Raw genomic sequence first — 20464 nt, 5'->3', positions numbered from 1 at the left:
ATGACTCCTGCTCGTTTTCCTTCTTCACTCTTCTTATCGTGGCCTCTGTACTGTGACATGGGATCCCACTTCTGACACCATTTGTGAGAATTTTTGAATAATTTAAAAAAGGTTTTAAACAACACAAATCTTCTCTTATGGGGGTCCCTGGCACAACATCTTTTCACATGGGGGTCCGCGGCCAATGGCCAAAATACATATCACCCAGATAGCAAAATATGGGTGAATCAACGTTGAAAAATAGTCGGCCATAACGGTTGACTCAACGTTCAATCTCAACGTTGAAACTGTACTGAAATCACAACGCCATTATTATTTGATTCAACGTTGGGTTTCAACCACTAACTAACACTATATCAACGTTGATTCAACCATCATCTAAATGGTATTCTGCATGCTGATTTTAGTTGATTTTATGTTGAATCAACGTTATGACTCAATATTGATTCAACCATCATCTAAATGGTAATCTGCATGCACATTTTAGTTGATTTAATGTTGAATCAACATTAGGAATCAACATTGATTCAACCATCATCTAAATGGTAATCTGCATGCACATTTTAGTTGATTTTATGTTGAATCAACATCAGGAATCGAACACTGATTTAATTTATTAATTGGATTATACTGAATCATATTAGGAATCAATATTGATCCTGATCATCCAACAACCTAATGGTAATCTGCATGTACATTTTAAATTATGTATGCTGATATGTAAGGCTACATCTTGTTCAAAATTACCTTACATTTCCCAAAATGTGAAAATATAAAAATAAAGACAGACAATATGATTTGAATCTTCACATTTATTGAACCAAGGCATTTAGACCTGCGTTGAACTGCTTTAACCATTGTTTTTATGCTTTAACAGATGACATATAGAACATATACAAGATTGTAGATCTGCTATTTATGAAAGAAATCGTGAAAATGTCTGCAAGCATTTGGATATTTTGACCCGATTCTGTGAATGTCTTCTAAATGATAGATCTGCTATTTTTGAAAAATCGTAAACATTTGTTCAAATCTTTGAATATATATTTTTCAAAGGAAACTTTTGTAACTGAAATCTGTTTCTGGGGGTCCCTGGAAAGATATTTTTCTAGGTGGGGGTCTGCGTCCAAATACATGTGATTTTGGGGGTCCTTGACATGGAAAAATTTGAGAACCACAGATTTGGAAGAAGTATTTAGAAGACAGAATCGGGGACAAAATATTCATTTTCACGATTTTTTTTGAGTTGTTTTTTATAAAAAGAAAAGAAAAAAAGGTCCAAGTTCAAACGCAAAACGCTGTCCCGGTCTAGATGGGTTAAAGAAAAGAAAAAATGGTTGAAGTTCAAACGCAAAACGCTGTCCCGGTTGTAATGGGTTAATCCCTTCAGGGAGGGAGGGAACCTGCAGAGGTGCCACCTGCATCCAGATCCGGTCCCTGCTGCTCCAGAGCATTCCTCGGGATGCCTCCCTGACGGCCAGGCGCAAACTGCAGCCAAGACTTGACCGTCTTTTCATAGTTCAACTGGGTTAATTTTCGGTCCGATCGTTGAGCAGCAGCTGAAAGATAAGATAACAAGAAAGCACATGGGATTTAAACACTCAATTTTGTATACATATAAAACACAAAGACACTTAATCTGCAGCAGCCAGTGCGGGTTGGCTAAAAGACTGGACTGGAATTTGAAATGAGCATCTAAAGCATTGCATACACTTTCACCAGCACCTGACTCCAACCTAAACTTTTTTTAAATATTAATTTAGGAAATTGTGCTCAACTAGTCAACAGGAGATTCTGGTTAAATCAGTCTAAATGCACACATCCGAGTTGAAATCTGAGTTGAAATCTGATTTGAAACCACCTCCAGAGGTGGTTCGAAATCAGATTTAACTCGCACATACAGCACAATAGGCAGGTCGCACTCTGGAGCCCTGTGCCTGCCACAGTCTGTGTAGACAGAGTTTACAGCTGATCAACTGGTTATGAGGGGAGGGGAGGGGCCCTTGGCAGCCTCCTTGCTCTCTGCAAATTTTACTTGGAGGCTATTTATTCCGAATGTATCATATTTTTAAGTTTAATTGTTATAGCACGCCCGTCCCCCGAAATAAAAGCCCTAAAAACACAACACAGTAAGACAGACATGTGTATACATTGTCACAAGATACCCCAAGATATATATCTATACAAGCATGCAAACAGCCCGAGGTGAAAAAGGTGACAACATGTTGTTTTCTTTCGGGTCAGGTGTCACACAATTGCCCTATTTGAGTTCAAAAAGGTGACTGTAGCTGAAAAGTGACACTTTTGCATGTCTGTATACAGGTGGACTATAGGTGGTCTATGGGTGGTATACGGGTGGTATACAGGTGGTATACAGGTGGACTATAGGTGGTCTCTAGGTGGTATACAGGTAGTCTATAGGTGGTCTATGGGTGGTATACGGGTGGCATACAGGTGGACTATAGGTGGTCTCTAGGTGGTCTCTAGGTGGTATACAGGTGGTCTATAGGTGGTCTACAGGTGGTCTCTAGGTGGTCTCTAGGTGGTCTCTAGGTGGTATACGGGTGGTCTATAGGTGGTATACAGGTGGTATACAGGTGGTATACAGGTGGTCTACAGGTGGTATACAGGTGGACTATAGGTGGTCTATAGGTGGTCTATGGGTGGTCTATGGGTGGTATACAGGTGGTATACAGGTGGTCTCTAGGTGGTCTCTAGGTGGTCTCTGGGTGGTCTATGGGTGGTATACGGGTGGTCTATGGGTGGTCTATGGGTGGTCTATGGGTGGTCTCTAGGTGGTCTATGGGTGGTATATGGGTGGTATATGGGTGGTCTATGGGTGGTCTCTAGGTGGTCTATGGGTGGTCTCTAGGTGGTATACAGGTGGTATACGGGTGGTATACAGGTGGACTCTAGGTGGTCTCTAGGTGGACTCTAGGTGGTATACAGGTGGTCTCTAGGTGGTATACGGGTGGACTATAGGTGGTCTCTAGGTGGTATACGGGTGGACTATAGGTGGTCTCTAGGTGGTCTCGAGGTGGTCTATGGGTGGTATACGGGTGGTCTATAGGTGGTATACAGGTGGACTATAGGCGGTATACGGGTGGTCTATAGTTGGTATACAGGTGGTCTATAGGTGGTATACAGGTGGTATACAGGTGGTCTATAGGTGGTATACAGGTGGTCTCTAGGTGGTATACAGGTGGTCTATAGGTGGTATACAGGTGGTCTCTAGGTGGTCTATGGGTGTTCTCTAGGTGGTATACAGGTGGTATACGGGTGGTATACAGGTGGTCTATAGGTGGACTCTAGGTGGTCTCTAGGTGGACTCTAGGTGGTCTCTAGGTGGTCTACAGGTGGTATACGGGTGGTATACGGGTGGTCTATGGGTGGTATACAGGTGGTCTCTAGGTGGTCTATGGGTGGTCTCTAGGTGGTATACAGGTGGTATACGGGTGGTATACAGGTGGTCTATAGGTGGACTCTAGGTGGTCTCTAGGTGGACTCTAGGTGGTCTCTAGGTGGTCTACAGGTGGTCTCTAGGTGGTCTATGGGTGGTATACAGGTGGTCTATAGGTGGTATACAGGTGGTCTATAGGTGGTCTATGGGTGGTATACAGGTGGACTATAGGTGGTCTCTAGGTGGTATACAGGTGGTCTCTAGGTGGTATACGGGTGGACTATAGGTGGTCTCTAGGTGGTATACGGGTGGACTATAGGTGGTCTCTAGGTGGTCTATGGGTGGTATACGGGTGGTCTATAGGTGGTATACGGGTGGACTATAGGTGGTCTCTAGGTGGTATACGGGTGGACTATAGGTGGTCTCTAGGTGGTCTATGGGTGGTATACGGGTGGTCTATAGGTGGTATACAGGTGGACTATAGGTGGTATACGGGTGGTCTATAGGTGGTATACAGGTGGTCTATAGGTGGTATACAGGTGGTCTATAGGTGGTATACAGGTGGTCTATAGGTGGTATACAGGTGGTATACAGGTGGTATACAGGTGGTCTCTAGGTGGTATACAGGTGGTCTATAGGTGGTATACAGGTGGTCTCTAGGTGGTCTATGGGTGGTATACGGGTGGTCTATGGGTGGTATACAGGTGGTATACGGGTGGTATACAGGTGGTCTATAGGTGGACTCTAGGTGGTCTCTAGGTGGACTCTAGGTGGTCTCTAGGTGGTCTACAGGTGGTCTACGGGTGGTATACAGGTGGTCTATAGGTGGTCTCTAGGTGGTCTCTAGGTGGTCTCTAGGTGGTCTATGGGTGGTATACAGGTGGTCTATAGGTGGTATACAGGTGGTATACAGGTGGTCTATGGGTGGTATACGGGTGGTATACAGGTGGTATACAGGTGGACTATAGGTGGTCTCTAGGTGGTATACAGGTGGTCTCTAGGTGGTATACGGGTGGACTATAGGTGGTCTCTAGGTGGTATACGGGTGGACTATAGGTGGTCTCTAGGTGGTCTATGGGTGGTATACGGGTGGTCTATAGGTGGTACACAGGTGGACTATAGGTGGTATACGGGTGGTCTATAGGTGGTATACAGGTGGTATACAGGTGGTCTATAGGTGGTCTATGGGTGGTATACGGGTGGTATACAGGTGGACTATAGGTGGTCTCTAGGTGGTCTCTAGGTGGTATACAGGTGGTCTCTAGGTGGTATACGGGTGGACTATAGGTGGTCTCTAGGTGGTATACAGGTGGTCTCTAGGTGGTATACGGGTGGACTATAGGTGGTCTCTAGGTGGTATACGGGTGGACTATAGGTGGTCTCTAGGTGGTATACAGGTGGTCTCTAGGTGGTATACGGGTGGACTATAGGTGGTCTCTAGGTGGTATACGGGTGGACTATAGGTGGTCTCTAGGTGGTCTATGGGTGGTATACGGGTGGTATACAGGTGGTCTATAGGTGGTATACAGGTGGACTATAGGTGGTATACGGGTGGTATACAGGTGGTATACAGGTGGTATACAGGTGGTCTATGGGTGGTATACGGGTGGTATACAGGTGGACTATAGGTGGTCTCTAGGTGGTATACAGGTGGTCTATGGGTGGTATACAGGTGGTCTATAGGTGGTATACAGGTGGTATACAGGTGGACTATAGGTGGTCTCTAGGTGGTATACAGGTGGTATACAGGTGGTCTACAGGTGGTCTCTAGGTGGTCTCTAGGTGGTATACGGGTGGTCTATAGGTGGTATACAGGTGGTATACGGGTGGTATACAGGTGGTGGTATACAGGTGGTCTATAGGTGGTATACAGGTGGTATACAGGTGGTCTACAGGTGGTATACAGGTGGTCTACAGGTGGTCTACAGGTGGTATACAGGTGGTCTCTAGGTGGTCTCTAGGTGGTATACGGGTGGTCTATGGGTGGTATACAGGTGGTCTCTAGGTGGTCTATGGGTGGTCTCTAGGTGGTATACAGGTGGTATACGGGTGGTATACAGGTGGTCTAGAGGTGGACTCTAGGTGGACTCTAGGTGGACTCTAGGTGGTCTCTAGGTGGTCTACAGGTGGTCTACGGGTGGTATACAGGTGGTCTCTAGGTGGTCTCTAGGTGGTCTCTAGGTGGTCTCTAGGTGGTCTATGGGTGGTATACAGGTGGTCTATAGGTGGTATACAGGTGGTATACAGGTGGTCTATGGGTGGTATACGGGTGGTATACAGGTGGTATACAGGTGGACTATAGGTGGTCTCTAGGTGGTATACAGGTGGTCTCTAGGTGGTATACGGGTGGACTATAGGTGGTCTCTAGGTGGTATACGGGTGGACTATAGGTGGTCTCTAGGTGGTCTATGGGTGGTATACGGGTGGTCTATAGGTGGTACACAGGTGGACTATAGGTGGTATACGGGTGGTCTATAGGTGGTATACAGGTGGTATACAGGTGGTCTATAGGTGGTCTATGGGTGGTATACGGGTGGTATACAGGTGGACTATAGGTGGTCTCTAGGTGGTCTCTAGGTGGTATACAGGTGGTCTCTAGGTGGTATACGGGTGGACTATAGGTGGTCTCTAGGTGGTATACAGGTGGTCTCTAGGTGGTATACGGGTGGACTATAGGTGGTCTCTAGGTGGTATACGGGTGGACTATAGGTGGTCTCTAGGTGGTATACAGGTGGTCTCTAGGTGGTATACGGGTGGACTATAGGTGGTCTCTAGGTGGTATACGGGTGGACTATAGGTGGTCTCTAGGTGGTCTATGGGTGGTATACGGGTGGTATACAGGTGGTCTATAGGTGGTATACAGGTGGACTATAGGTGGTATACGGGTGGTATACAGGTGGTATACAGGTGGTATACAGGTGGTCTATAGGTGGTCTATGGGTGGTATACGGGTGGTATACAGGTGGACTATAGGTGGTCTCTAGGTGGTATACAGGTGGTCTATGGGTGGTATACAGGTGGTCTATAGGTGGTATACAGGTGGTATACAGGTGGACTATAGGTGGTCTCTAGGTGGTATACAGGTGGTATACAGGTGGTCTACAGGTGGTCTCTAGGTGGTCTCTAGGTGGTATACGGGTGGTCTATAGGTGGTATACAGGTGGTATACGGGTGGTATACAGGTGGTGGTATACAGGTGGTCTATAGGTGGTATACAGGTGGTATACAGGTGGTCTACAGGTGGTATACAGGTGGTCTACAGGTGGTCTACAGGTGGTATACAGGTGGTCTCTAGGTGGTCTCTAGGTGGTATACGGGTGGTCTATGGGTGGTATACAGGTGGTCTCTAGGTGGTCTATGGGTGGTCTCTAGGTGGTATACAGGTGGTATACAGGTGGTCTAGAGGTGGACTCTAGGTGGACTCAGCATTTATAGGATGCCAGGTCAACAATGACCTGGTATCTGTCCTTTGCATAATCCTGCAAGGTCATCAAGGCTAGGAGGGCAAGTGCTACGGGCTGAGGTGGAGTCTGAAGAGGTGAGTCTATGGGTGGTATACAGGTGGTATACAGGTGGTCTCTAGGTGGTCTCTAGGTGGTCTCTAGGTGGTCTCTAGGTGGTATACGGGTGGACTATAGGTGGTCTCTAGGTGGTCTATGGGTGGTATACGGGTGGTCTATAGGTGGTATACAGGTGGTATACGGGTGGTATACAGGTGGTCTCTAGGTGGTATACGGGTGGACTATAGGTGGTCTCTAGGTGGTCTATGGGTGGTATACGGGTGGTCTATAGGTGGTATACAGGTGGACTATAGGTGGTATACAGGTGGTATACAGGTGGTCTATAGGTGGTCTATGGGTGGTATACAGGTGGTATACACAGGCATGCAAACAGCCCGAGGTGAAAAAGGTGACAACATGTTGTTTTCTTTCGGGTCAGGTGTCACACAATTGCCCTATTTGAGTTCAAAAAGGTGACTGTAGCTGAAAAGTGACACTTTTGCATGTCTGTCTATAAGTGGTTACCAACTCCACTGACTGGCCATCTATAACACTACTCTGAGGAACTAGTGGTGTGACAAATACTTACTGAACAGTGCCTCTTCGCCTCATCCAGTTTGTTCTTCCCCTCTGGGATGACACCATGCTTTCCGTATACGACGGCATTGCGGCACTCCTCATGGGTGAAGAACACCTCGAACAAGGCGTGGAATAGCCTCTTGCAGTCCTTCCTGGCACGCTGGTGTATGGCTGCCAGCTGCACAGATGAAATCATCTGTCCACAGCCTGTGAATAGAGAGCGAGCAATTAACAAACTGCATTTTAAGACATCAGCTACATTGACCCCTTTCTGCGCTCAGTGCACCATGAAAACAGACAACTGTGACCTTCTGAAAACTTCACTATCTAGTTGCAGCTCACAACACGGATCACTCGCTACCAAGAACGTCAGGTTCAGTGTGAAATGTATGGCAAACGTATACATCCATACCTGGATATAGCTCCTGCTGCCCGAGACTGGACACTCCAGACTCTAGGTCACCGACCAGGGTGATAAAGCCCTTCAGTGCGTCTAGTTTCTCAGAGCCTAGAACAAAGACAAAAAAATCTGAGTCTACTGAGTGTATTTGTAAAACAATAAGATTGAGTACTGTTCTACAAAGCTCTACAGTATATTCTGATAGCAGTCATTGATGAGTATTTGTTCAGTAGCAGGGGTCGATCTCCCCAGCTCTTCAGTAAACAGAAAACAGTTTTATTTTGGGATACCAATGTTTTCCAGTCATGTCAGAGAACTCACAAAAGAGGTACAGGATAAAGTAAAGTTTCAAGTGAGACAAAGAAATTAGCAGACAACTGAAAACTGCAACATTACAGGCAATAAAACGTACTGATACTGGAGAGCACAGTGGTTATCCTCCTCAACTGGAGCTGGAGCTTCTCCACCTCAGACCGACAAGAGTCGCAAGGCTGCCACCCTTGACCCTCTGGTATGCTCTGGTCAGATGGATTTGGTTGACCTAGAAAGATTGAAAGCACGTCAAAAACTGTAAAGAAAAGTTTTTAAAAAAAAAGCAAAACTCATCTATGAATCCTGAATTTGAAGGACAACAGTGCCAAGTCTGCTGACACTTAGCTGAGGAACCACACCTTCTACTGGAGCATCACTGGACGGAGATGGAGGTTGCAGTACACTGGGTGTTTCTTGGTTCCACTGATCCAAGTCCATATGTAGCTGCATACGGCTGTGCAGAAAAGACAAAAGGCCCTTAATTGTACTTGGTCAAAAATCATCAAAACTATAGGCTACTATACAAGCTCATAGCGCAGCACCGAGTGCTGTGCTAAGAGCTTGTAGGTCTACATGGGTTAAATCTAAAGAAAACATACCTCATCAACAGGTCGGCAGGCCTGTGTAGAAGAGGCTGGAGGGTATGGCTGTAAATCGGGGTAGAAGGTATCACAAGGTTGCAGAGACATAGAAAAGTAACCTTAGTTTGTAGTCTGTCAAAGATCTTTAAAAAATAGCTATGCCTTTATGCAATGCATTGTGGATTTTAGATAGACCAATCAAAAGTAATGTGGAATGTAATACAAGTCACAAATAAATTCAATTTATATTCAATTATAACCTTAGCAATACAAAAATCAAAATGAGTGCAATAAATCAATGGTTATTATAACCGTAACAATCAAAATTAAAGTGTCTGCATTAAATTGATGGTTATTCAAAGCTAAACAATCAAAGTGCCTGCATTAATCCAGTGGTTATTCTAATCTTAACAATCACTAACTCCATCAGTTTTTGAGAGATTGTATTTTGGGTTTTAGGGATTTATGTCCAAGTGAGAGAAGAACTCTTTGAATAAAATCAAAGGTGTTCTTCATTGATTTGGGGTACTCCAAATTCAGTGCGTAAATCAGTCCAAACAGTAGGCAGATGGCATGTGGGAGACTTTGAAGGTCATCACTGTTGTACCTTCCAAGACGATGCATGATAGTGAAGAGTCCAAGTGCAGTGAGTGAGGAGAAGCCGGGCTGTCTTCAGGAACCACGGTCAGGATCCCAATGGAGAGGTGGGACATGTCTGGAAGGTCATCGGTGTCCTAACAACCACAACCACAATTACATGTCAAATGTCGCCTTTTTATATGGTAGAAAACACAATACACACCCACTAAGGGGAAGTAAAATTCTGGAATGACTATATTCAATAGAAAGAACAGACTGTAAATACTGTACACGCATAAATAATTAACAGATCAATTAATGATTTAAGTACATCTAGACAGCTGTAAACATTCTGTCTGCTTGAAAGTAGAGTTGTTATCCCAAGATCTATTATGACCAGATAGTGTATCACGTTGTTAAACATAGCCATGTCCTGAACTAAACAGTTGTCATGTTGGCACCATTTTCAAATAGTATAGCAAACTTATTTACCAAGAGTATCAGTGAAGTGTTGATGTTGTTTGAAGAGAAACAGTCTAACATTGATGTGTTAGACTGCAGACTAGCAAGGCAAGGTGGAGGGAACAGTGGAAAGCAGCAGAACCATCTAGGCTTCACAACTACATCGAGGATCCCACAGATGTCCCTGGCCAGCACCTGCCCCGTAAGCAGTGGACAACCCTCAACCGCCTGAGGACAAGCGTGGGACGCTTCGGTGAAGCAATGCAACAGTGGGGCCTCTCGGACAGTGCCCACTGTGAACCTGGAGACCCCCTAAAGACTGTGGAACACATCATGACCAGCTGCCCGAAACACCGCCCACCACATGGCGACCTAGGCCTGATGAACCTGGATGACGAGACGCTGGACTGGCTTGCTGCAACGGAGCTGAGGATCTGATGACATACGCAAGAAGAAGAAGATTGATGTGTTAGACTTTAATTAATTAGTTATAGGAAATATTAGTAGATCCCCTCATAAAGACAAGTGAAGGTGTACAGATACCTGTGTCTATAGATAAATGACATTTGTTTTATCATTTAGTTTTTGAAAGCATAGTGGGAGAATGCCATTAAATGCAATCAGATACAAGTTTTAATTATCATGAATAGGGCAGTCTATGGAGGGATGACTTTGTATCTTAGAAACTTAACAGTGGAGGTACAGCTGATAAGGAGAAAGTGGAGCAGGATTAGTCACACATTCAGGAGAAACAAAACAGCAATAATTAAACATTAACATGGAACGCACCAGGCAAACGGAGCAGAGGAAGACCCAAAAACACCTGGAGAAGGAGCACAGATTTAACATAGGTTTAACATAGGTTACTGCATCCAAATAGCTCTAATGAGGTGAATGCCAGTGTAACACTTTTTTCTGCCCAGTGTGATGTGGTATTTCTTTACTGTTTGGTTAGGATTTATAATGGTAAATTATGTTTTTTAAATTGCGTGGTTCTGGCATGGCTTCCATGTTTAAAGCGATAGTGCTTAAAAGGGCAAGACCACTTTGGTAGAGGTTTGTGTTGTGTATTTACCTTGCCATGATGTAACTCCAAAGGAGGACAAGAAATCAAATATAATTGCTCCATTGATTAGAAATTGATCATTCAAAATATGCTCCTCATTGACTTACATTGTACGCTGAAACAGCTCTCAAAGTCACTATTTTAGCACATAAACAAACACAATCAAAGCTAATTCAGACAATATAGAACATCACCAAACCCAGTACTGTTTATTTTTTGAATAAAAATGTCAACTTCCTGCTGATTTTACTATTTGAAGATCCGGATCCACAGATCCAGTCGGGGTTTTCTTCTTAATAAAAATAGTAAAATCAACAGGTTGTGAGCTTGTAGATTGGCGATTTTTTTAAGCAACGCTGTTGTACGACAAAAGTATAAAATAGGGCTAAAGTACTTAATCAGACTTATTGATTTACTAATTATAAACATCACTTGGATACAATTATATTTTAATGTTGTGTAAATATGTTTCTACCAACGACTAGTTTCAAAATTTGCGAGTCAGGCCTGCCTTATAGCCATGGACCACGAGCGTCATGGATAAACTGCAAACTAGTGTTTGCACTTTCTCCATTTATAGCCCGTACATCCACATAAACGTTCAGATTCCAAATATAAAGTGCTGACCTCATGGCCACGAATGTTACAAGTATGTACGGACCCTCAGATGTACACGTATCTTCCGTATTGTTCAATAAAAAGCATTTTAATCCGATCGGTGGCCATTTTCTTAGGTTTTTCGCCATATGCTAACTGTGACCCTATCGGTTGGGAAGTGTATTGCACTCTACATACGTTATAACTCTATGAGGAAATGGCCATCGATCGGATGAAAATGCTTTTTATTAAACAATACGGAAAATACGGGTACTTCTGAGATACCATATATAATTGTAACATCCGTGGCCATGGGTTAAGCACTTTATATTTGAAATCTGAACGTTTATTTAGATGTAAGGACCGTAAAGTTGAAAGTGCAAACACCAGGTTGAAGTTTCGTCATGACTATCATATCATATATGACAGTCATGTTTCAGGGCTATACTCGGGCAAATACACGCCACGGTCATGAACTAACAAGTTGGACAACATTTTAATTCCATAAACTAATTCAATTTACCTGTTATAGTAGATTAGAAGCATGGAAACATCCATGTCTGTAAGGTTCGCTCCTCCTGAGCCGTTAGTTCGACTTCCTGCAGCTCCCCGGTCCGTCTGAGTGTGTGTTCAAAACGGATAAGCTCCGCCTCCGCCTAACCCCTTTGTAATGTTGACGCAATTTTGGGTCAGTGGTACTCAACCTGTGGATCGGGACCAGCCAGGGGTCCCCACATGATTTTTTTTTCTGGGGGGGGGGGGGGGGTCCCCAGATGACAGTGAAGGGACAATTTAAGTAACCTTTTTAATAAATGAAAAAGTAAAAATATAGCAAATAAAAAGACCATTGCTGCATCAAGAGTAATCAACAAACTATACAAAAAAATTTTTGTCAAACATTGGCCAAATTCTCAAATAATATAAGAAAGAGGCAAACAGCCGATCTGCAAGTTGTGAGCTTGTAGATCGGCTGAAGTTGAAGGATAAAATTAATAATGATAATAATAACTGATATTAATGATGATGTTCACATCATGTAAAAACATTTAACATTTTTGTGCCTTTTGTTTTTTAACCTGTTGTTTTTTAACCTGATTTCCAAAAATGTAAAGTGTGCTATAAATAAAATGTATTATTATTATTTTTTTATTATTATTATTAATATTATTATTACTATTATTATGTATACTTTACATTACTGAGAATGTCTGCAGGTGGCACATCTCTGTGCAGTGTCTGAGCTCTGCCGTGTAAAGGGTGAAGAGAAGGGAGGCCAGCACAGTCCCCTGGGGGACTCTTGTGCTGCAGGTCACAGTGTCAGATGTAAAGTCCCTCAACCTGACGTATTGTGGTCTGTCAGTGAGGTAGTCCATGATCCAGGACACAAGGTGTGGGCCAACATGCATGCTGTTCAGTTTGTCTTTCAGAAGGGGAAGGAGGGGGGGGGGGCTGTATGGTGGGGGGGGGGGGGGCTGTATGGTGTTAAAGGCGCTTCGAAAATCAAAAAATAATATCCTCACAGCACCACTTTCCTTGTCCAGGTATGTAGTCGAAGCTATTGAGGTCTGAATTAAAATCCCTGTATAAGGTCGCAGGCACCCCAACTTTAAGCTGGTTCCCTAGGCCTAGTAGGCCTAGAGCCTAGGGAAGTTGAATCGCATTCTTATGCTTTCCTCTGGGAAACACGTCCATGTAAGACACTACAAGACCATTCAACCCTAAGACCACTCAAAATGGTCTTAGGGTTTTAGATTCTTAGGACCATAGTGAAAGTGGAGATCTTCGCCATAAAAGTGTCAAAGAAATTAGACACATATCCACGTGTTCGCATGGACAAGCTCTACAACATATCAAAAGATGGGCCCGTAATACATTATCAAGTTAAAGCACGTTGAAGTGAAGCGGTAACACTAGGCCAGGGGTTCTCAAACTTTTTCATACCACGACCCCATATAATAAGGGAAATCTTTTGGCGACCCCAGCAAACCGCCCCCAAAATATCTCGCTAGAACCACATCATTTCTTTATCCGACATAGCGGTGCAGCTGTTGGTAGTAGGCTACTGGTGGTCTCTGGTTGTCTGTAATTGTTGTCTGACGGTAACGTTACGACGCAGTCTAAGTTAAACTCCGTGCGAGGGCTACAGATGAAACCACATGGATCCGCGGTTCTTGTATTTTGTACCCTCTCGCTTACGGACTAAGTAAATCGTTTTGAAGAGCTCAGCTAAATCATCTGTGTCCTCCTGTGTTGTTGCTACGCTGTGTGCATTGTGTGCAGTGTCAGTGTCGTGTCGGGGTGTGTGTGTGTGGTGTCGGGGTGTGTGAGAGAGAGAGAGAGAGAGAGGTTTCACGTTGGTCGTGGACGCAGCCCCCCCAAATTATACATGCATGATGTGTATTGAAGCACAGCCTATCGGCCTCAGTTGATGCGCGAGACAGGACAAATACACAAACGACTGCCTGGTGTAAAATCCGAGTGAAGGACATCGTCTTTTTTTCCTTCCACTTTGGGTTGCGACCCATAGTTTGAGAATCGCTGCACTAGGCAATTAAGAGCCTAGGTTGTAAACCGTAGGTCTGTGTGGAAGGAAACTTATATTGGGCGAATCGGACACGCACTGATCGAGAATCTGATTTCTGATTCACTCCATGGGCTCCAGAAGGCTAACCCTAACCCAAGGGCAGCTAAGGTTAGGGTTAGCGAAGGTAGGGGGAGGAGGGGAGGGGAGGCGAAGGCATCCCCCCTCCCTCACCCGTCAAAAAAAGAATAAGGCAAATGTCATAGATTCAACATTGAATCAATGTTGGTATTTCAATAATTAAATGGGAGGAGGGGGGGAGGGGGAGGAGGGGGTTGCCCCCCCTCCCCCCAACAAGAAAAAAAGAAGAAAACGGCAAACTGCATGGATAAAACGTTGAATCAATGTTGTCATTTCAATCATTAAATGGGGGGAGGGGGGGTGTGAGGAGGGGTGTGCCTCCCCCCCTCCCCCCATCAAGAAAAAAGAAAAGAAAAAGGCAAACAGCATAGATTCAATGCTGATTCAATGTTGGCATTTCAATCATTGAATTTGCACCATAGATTCAACGCTGATTCAATGTTGGCATTTCAATCATTGAATTTTGCACTGCAATACAACAGTGATTCAATGTTGAAAAACCATCAGTCTTCAATCGTAACCAAAAATCAACCCTAACGACTATAATTCAACGTTGAATAACCATATTTTGCTATCTGGGCAATTTGGGGGTTCTTGACATGAAAATGTTTGAGAACATTATACTTCAAATAAGGCCTTGTGATGAAAACATCAGTCCTGGTGCTGCTGTCCATTCTCATCCAGAGGTCAGCTATTTGTCGTGTCCTGTCCCAGGTTCTTCTCCGCTGAAGGATTTGATGAAGTTATAGATGCGTGTTGTGTAAGGAACAAAGCCTTCCTTGTAGATGATGGTAGACTTTGAGTGTGCAGTCTCATACAGAAATTCGTTTGGGTTTTTAGGCTCCTCCTCCTCCTTCTTAGCTGGTGGGGGGGGTACATCAAGTCGACCTGTGTATTTCATGTATCCCAAAGAGCCTAACATCGTCCATACACCTATAGCGTACACAATGGACACTCTGGCGTTCCATTTAGCGAAGTCTCTGATCGTCATGGTGGTGAATGTTGTATTTAGATTGTTTGTATAAACTGTGATCAGATGTGTTTATCGAACACAGAAACATTTACTCAAGGACGCCGCCATGACAGCTCGAACCGGAAGTGTATTTATTCATCACCAATAACATATATGGATAGACTGTGCAGCACCCTTGGCATGGTGGTGTTTGTCTCTTCACTCACAGCTCTCCACTGATGTCAACTGGCAGCCTTTTATAGCCAGCTGAGCAAATGAGCTTGGACTGCACCATGTCAAGGGTTGTTTTCTATCTAGCATATATACATAAATAGCCATACAATAAATACATAACCCACATCAATTAACTTAAAACTTCAATGAACAACAAATAAATAGAATTCTTCACACTACTACAACATTACACAACCACACTATCCTTAGCAACTACAAATGTATATCACAACCCCCCTCTGCCATTCTGACTTGGTTCAGCCCAATTACACTGGCCACAGAACCACTTGGTACATGTTAAGCTTTTCTATGATGACTTAGCATTACACTCTCTCTTGCACTCATACATTTCACATTGCACTTGCCCCTCATGATAATCATTCAATAATAAAATCATGTGCAAAATACAACTGTGCAAAATACTATAAAGTGCCAACTGCCAAACATTAGTAACAGAGGTCCTCTCTGTTACATATGGTGATGTTCATATATGGAACCGACCGACTTCAAACTTGGTGTGCGCAGCGGCAAGGACTCGAGGGAGTGCGGTGCCCGCCGTTGAGTAGTTTCGATATCCAGTTGTCCAGAACCGCTGAGCCAACCAATATGCCCATATATGGGCATTCCAATATTTGGGCATATACTGATGACATCAGGGATCTCCGTATATGGGCATAAAAGGGACAAGGGACTGACAGATACAGGGATCTCCATATATGGGCATAAAAGGGACAAGGACTGACAGTACAACAGGTACTCTGACAAAGCCCCCTCACACTATGACTCAGACATTGGTCGGATCGGCAGTGCGACATAGGTGTGAGGGCCGCATGCTGCCCGAACTCTAGATTTGAGGGCCACTAGTAAATCAAAATTGGCCTAGGTTATTGTAACCAAACTTTGTTTGCATGCTTGGTCCTCACTTTGCTGTGCAGTCCTGGGATACCCTGCCACTAGGGGATGCCACAAATGTAAAATGTTGATAATAAGTTGTGCAGAGTGAAATCTTTTTCCCATGTCCTATGGTCATGTTAAATTCACTGTATGAAGTTTATTCATGATTGGGAAAAGGGGAGCGATTTCTGTGTGTAAACGTTTTCATCAATATTGCAGTCAAAATTGCCAATCATTAAAATTTTGCCGTAGGTTGAGAGAGCTGACATTTTTACGCTGTGGCGCTGTAGGAGGCCAGCCATCTAGAAGAGGGTCTGTGTGTGTGTGTGTGTGTGTGTGTGTGTGTGTGTGTATGTACCAATCTGTCGATGACAACTATGTTACTTATTCTTTGTGAATTCAGATGGGATAGGGGACGGCGAATATGAAGTGGAACTAGCCAATCGGCCGCCTCCACTGTATATGGGATGATCTACTGCAGGGGTTCTCAAACTTTTTTATGCCATGACCCCATTTTATGGGGGAGATTCTTTGGCGACCCCAAACTTTATTTATAGAGCAGTTTTAAAGTGGAAATAAAGAATTTCTTAAAATAAAATCTCGCCCCCTAAATCAAGATTGCCAGTTAAAAAAACAAATCTTCTGGTACTTTTTAATTAATAGTGTTTCGGCGTCAAGCCTTCCTCAGCGTGTTAAGAAAGTGGTCAGTGGTGTTGTGTGTACCACGAGTGACTGATAGAGAGACAGACAGACATGACATGGACTTCAGCTGCTGTCAGTAAGCTGTTTTTTAAACTCGTGCACGCGTCCCCCACACTTACACACCAGCCCCCCCCCCCACCGTTGTCGGCTACCACCGGGCCTGCGTGAGATACTTTTTGTTACTACCTGCCAGTGTCTGGTCAGTTCTGCTGTGTTGGAGAATGGGGTTTGATTCCAGCTCGGAGCACTAAAACCTATGACTAAAACGCTGCAATATCAATAAATGCAACGGAAGTGTGTGTTTCTCCATCGCGGCTGGGCATCTGTAGGCTGCCTCCGAGTCCATTTGTTTCCATGCATTTCACCCACATTTCAGAGTAACAAAAACACCCAAAACAGATCTTTTAAGAGTCACCCGAACATAATTCCTGCTAAATAACTATTATATATAATTTATGAGCAGTAAAATCAGTTCTTGTATCATGCCTCTGCAAGGTGTGTGTGTGTGTGTGTGTGTGTGTGTGTGTGTGTGTGTGTGTGTGTGTGTGTGTGTGTGTGTGTGTGTGTGTGTGTGTGTGTGTGTGTGTGTGTGTGTGTGTGTGTGTGTGTGTGTGTGTGTGTGTGTGTGTGCTGTTGGATGAATCAAGGAGTCAAGTGGCCGTCTTCGACTTCCTCTTCACGTTGGTCGTAACCCCCCCCCCCCCCTCGGTTTCTTTGTAAAAAAAGAAAACGAGTTGCGACACCTGCCCGCGACCCCACTTTGGGTCGCGAGCCATAGTTTGAGAACCACTGATCTACTGCTAGCCAGAGACAGTGTGTAATTTAACACCACTGTTTTACATTTCATCACAGTGACTGACAGACGGACAGAGACTGCCACACCTCACCTACTGTATGCGGCGTGCGTGCATGCAGCCTGAAACACAAACACAGAGGCCGCAGCACGTTTGTGCACGCACGCGGGACACACACGTCGTTCAGTCACGTGACAACATGTCAACGTGACAACTTACCCCCACGCACTTATGACGCACGCACATGCGTATCCATGCATCGGTATTGTGTAAAAGGATCCCTGGCTAATAAGCCAAATATGCCTTAATACATTATAATTGTCCTCTATAACTAAAATGGAAAATTAAAAACACCTTAAATATTTAAATTATGTTAGAAATAGTTAATTGTCACTCAATAGGGGCAATGCCCGTCACAAGTTGATGATGTCATCTGTCCATGTGTGGTCCAGCCCTATGGAATTTATGGAATGCATGTGAAAATGAAAACCAACTTAATACTTCCTAAGGTTAATATGAGCTTCAAACCAATATTTTAAATGTCTTTTTTGCACAAATGACATCATCAACTTGAGACGGGCATTGCCCCTCTTGAGTAAAAGATGAACTGTTTCTAAAATGAATAAAATATTTAAGGTGTTAAAAAAAAAAAAACCTTAGTTATAGAGGGCAATTATAATATATTATTAAGGCATATTTGGCTTATTAGCCAGGGATCCTTTTAACACAATGATAACATTTCTGCTGTATCCAATGCTGCTGACAAACAGTTGCATATGTCCGCCAAATCTTTGTGTGATATGATTTTTTTTTTTACCTTAACCACTTGAACCCTAGCATCCCTTTTCTGAGGAGAACTTTAGCCAAAAAATAGCAGATCTACAAGCTCACAACGCCTCGCGCTGTGAGGCGTTGTGAACTTGTAGATCTGCTATTTTTGGCAAAGAGGTGTTTGGTGTAGAGGGAAACAAGAGCAGACCAAGTAAACAAAAAAAGTTGAATCTGAAACACAATTTTATACAATATAGAGGGGGGTCCCTGCTTCATCTCTCTCTCAGCTAGGGGGTCCTTGGCCTGAAAACGTTGAAGACCCCTGCTATAGTCAGTTCAGAAGTCTGTCACTCTATATGTATATAATCTATAAATGCTACCAAAGTATTTCACAATACTCCGAAACCAGCAGAATTATGTGTTTTTGACTGTTTAAATAGACAAAAATACCTCACTCTGGCACAAGAAGGTGTGTGGAAACTTAGCCATGTCTCCCTAGTAGGGGTGTGCCGATACACTAATTTCACGAAACGATACGATACGATATTGGGCTCACAACTTCGATACGATTTCGATACGATACGCACTTTTTTATTATGAAAATATATGGGGGAGAAAAAAAGCAAATGCAAACAAATAATTCAGTTTTTGCATTATTCAGACATGCAAACTTGTAGCTTTTCAGCTACAATAGCCGTTTTGAATCCAAATAGGGCAATAGTGTGTCAGCTGACTCAGTCCCAGGGTGTCCAATTCAAACTTACCCACCAAGTCTTTCCTAATAAGACTTGAGACAATTGAGAACACACCTTTAGAGAATAATATAGTTTATATCAAGTTTATTAGGAACAATTTATTTTTTTGCACCTTATGTCTAATCTCATGCACATACCTGCAGCTATGTAGACCTACCAATGTGTTGCCACTTTCGTGCCTCATTTGTAACCTCATGTAGCCTACATACTGTATATGATGGTCTTTTTTTTGTGACCAACTTTTTATTTTATCTTTTTTTTTAAACAAGTTCAGAGGTAAGAGACATTACATCACATCACTGTGTGGGCAAGCAGTTCATACAAATTCTCACAGTGGCATACAAAAGTGTCTTCTCAGTACATAGATCGTCCGTCAGTATGCACTGGGGTTAGAGTTAGTCATGTATAGCCTGCCTGCTGGCAGTTGTGACAGTCTCTTCCTCTGATCTGGCGGTCCTGTGGCTGCAAGACAGCCCAGGTCGCTTCTTAACCCCCCTACCAGACCCCCGGGTTCGCATATACCTTATAGGAAAGGGAAAACCATGATGTATACATGTATATAATACAATATGTTTTTAATAATGCAATGGAATGAAAAAGAAAACCAAAGTAAATTATGATTGTGTTTGTTAGATATCCTCTAATCCCGTTACAAAGTAAAAGGGAAAGAAGCAACAAAAAAGAAAACAGCAGTAGAAAAAAAACTGAAAAACAACATGCTTTTTGTTCAGTCTCAGATGTCAAAGTACAAGTATTCAAACCTAGTGGAGTACTGATTTGACCTTCTGGGCCGCAGTAAGTAATATTTGAATCGATTCTGACCTTGCGCCCTGTGCTCTAGCACTGGATGCCTCTAATCTCAAGACTTCGTAGAAGGACAGCTTCCAACGGTGAATATTGAGATTATGAGGTGGTTTCCATCTCATTACAAGCATTTTCTTTGCTGCCGTTAAACCGGCCAGAAACATTCTCTTTTTGTGAGGTGTTAATCTTAGAGATGAATCATCATTTAATAATAAAATGTGTGGCAAACAAGGTATGTTTATCTCCATTATATCAGTGAGAAATAATGCAACTTTGGCCCAAAAAGCTAGTACTCCTGGACATTCCCACATCATATGTCCATATGTTCCCATGACTTTTTGCGGACATAAAGAACATAGAGGACTTTGTAAAATTTTGATTTGGCAGAGTTTCCTGGGTGACAAATAAAATCTTTGTATC

At 43.5% G+C, this 20464-nt stretch overlaps 2 protein-coding genes across 5 annotated transcripts in view; one reads left to right on the top strand and one right to left on the bottom strand.

The window, feature by feature from the left end:
• invs (inversin) overlaps positions 1-20464 on the top strand; it is a 60903-nt gene that overhangs the window by 12943 nt on the left and 27496 nt on the right.
• LOC308083182 (uncharacterized protein) lies at positions 826-12201 on the bottom strand. Of its 4 annotated transcripts, XM_080425375.1 has the most exons (9): positions 12000-12201; positions 10603-10636; positions 9844-10247; positions 9380-9506; positions 8791-8838; positions 8551-8645; positions 8292-8420; positions 7892-7987; positions 7206-7686 (listed from the first exon to the last, which is right to left on the bottom strand). In XM_080425375.1, exons 4-9 carry the CDS (start codon positions 9394-9396, stop codon positions 7454-7456), a joined length of 618 nt encoding a protein of 205 aa, XP_080281501.1. In that variant the 5' UTR covers positions 9397-9506; positions 9844-10247; positions 10603-10636; positions 12000-12201; the 3' UTR covers positions 7206-7453. The 4 variants fall into 4 exon arrangements, with proteins under 4 accessions (XP_080281504.1, XP_080281501.1, XP_080281503.1 ...); XM_080425378.1 differs by adding an exon at positions 826-1559 and having other exon boundaries at positions 7490-7686; positions 9844-12201; XM_080425377.1 differs by having other exon boundaries at positions 9844-10636.

Source organism: Gymnoscopelus braueri (genome assembly GCF_963280865.1).
Source record: "Gymnoscopelus braueri genome assembly, chromosome: 4".
Lineage (NCBI taxonomy): Eukaryota > Metazoa > Chordata > Actinopteri > Myctophiformes > Myctophidae > Gymnoscopelus > Gymnoscopelus braueri.
Note: the sequence above shows the minus strand (reverse complement) of the source record. Positions and strands in the feature narration are given on the sequence as shown.

Bases quoted from the DNA above. Each gene is read 5' to 3' on its own strand.
- LOC308083182 (XM_080425377.1), bottom strand. The intron at 8,646-8,790 runs GTATGTTTTCTT...TTTTCTGCACAG, and splicing joins CCTGCCGACCTGTTGATGAG to CCGTATGCAGCTACATATGG. The intron at 7,988-8,291 runs GTACGTTTTATT...TCTTTGTTCTAG, and splicing joins CACTGTGCTCTCCAGTATCA to GCTCTGAGAAACTAGACGCA.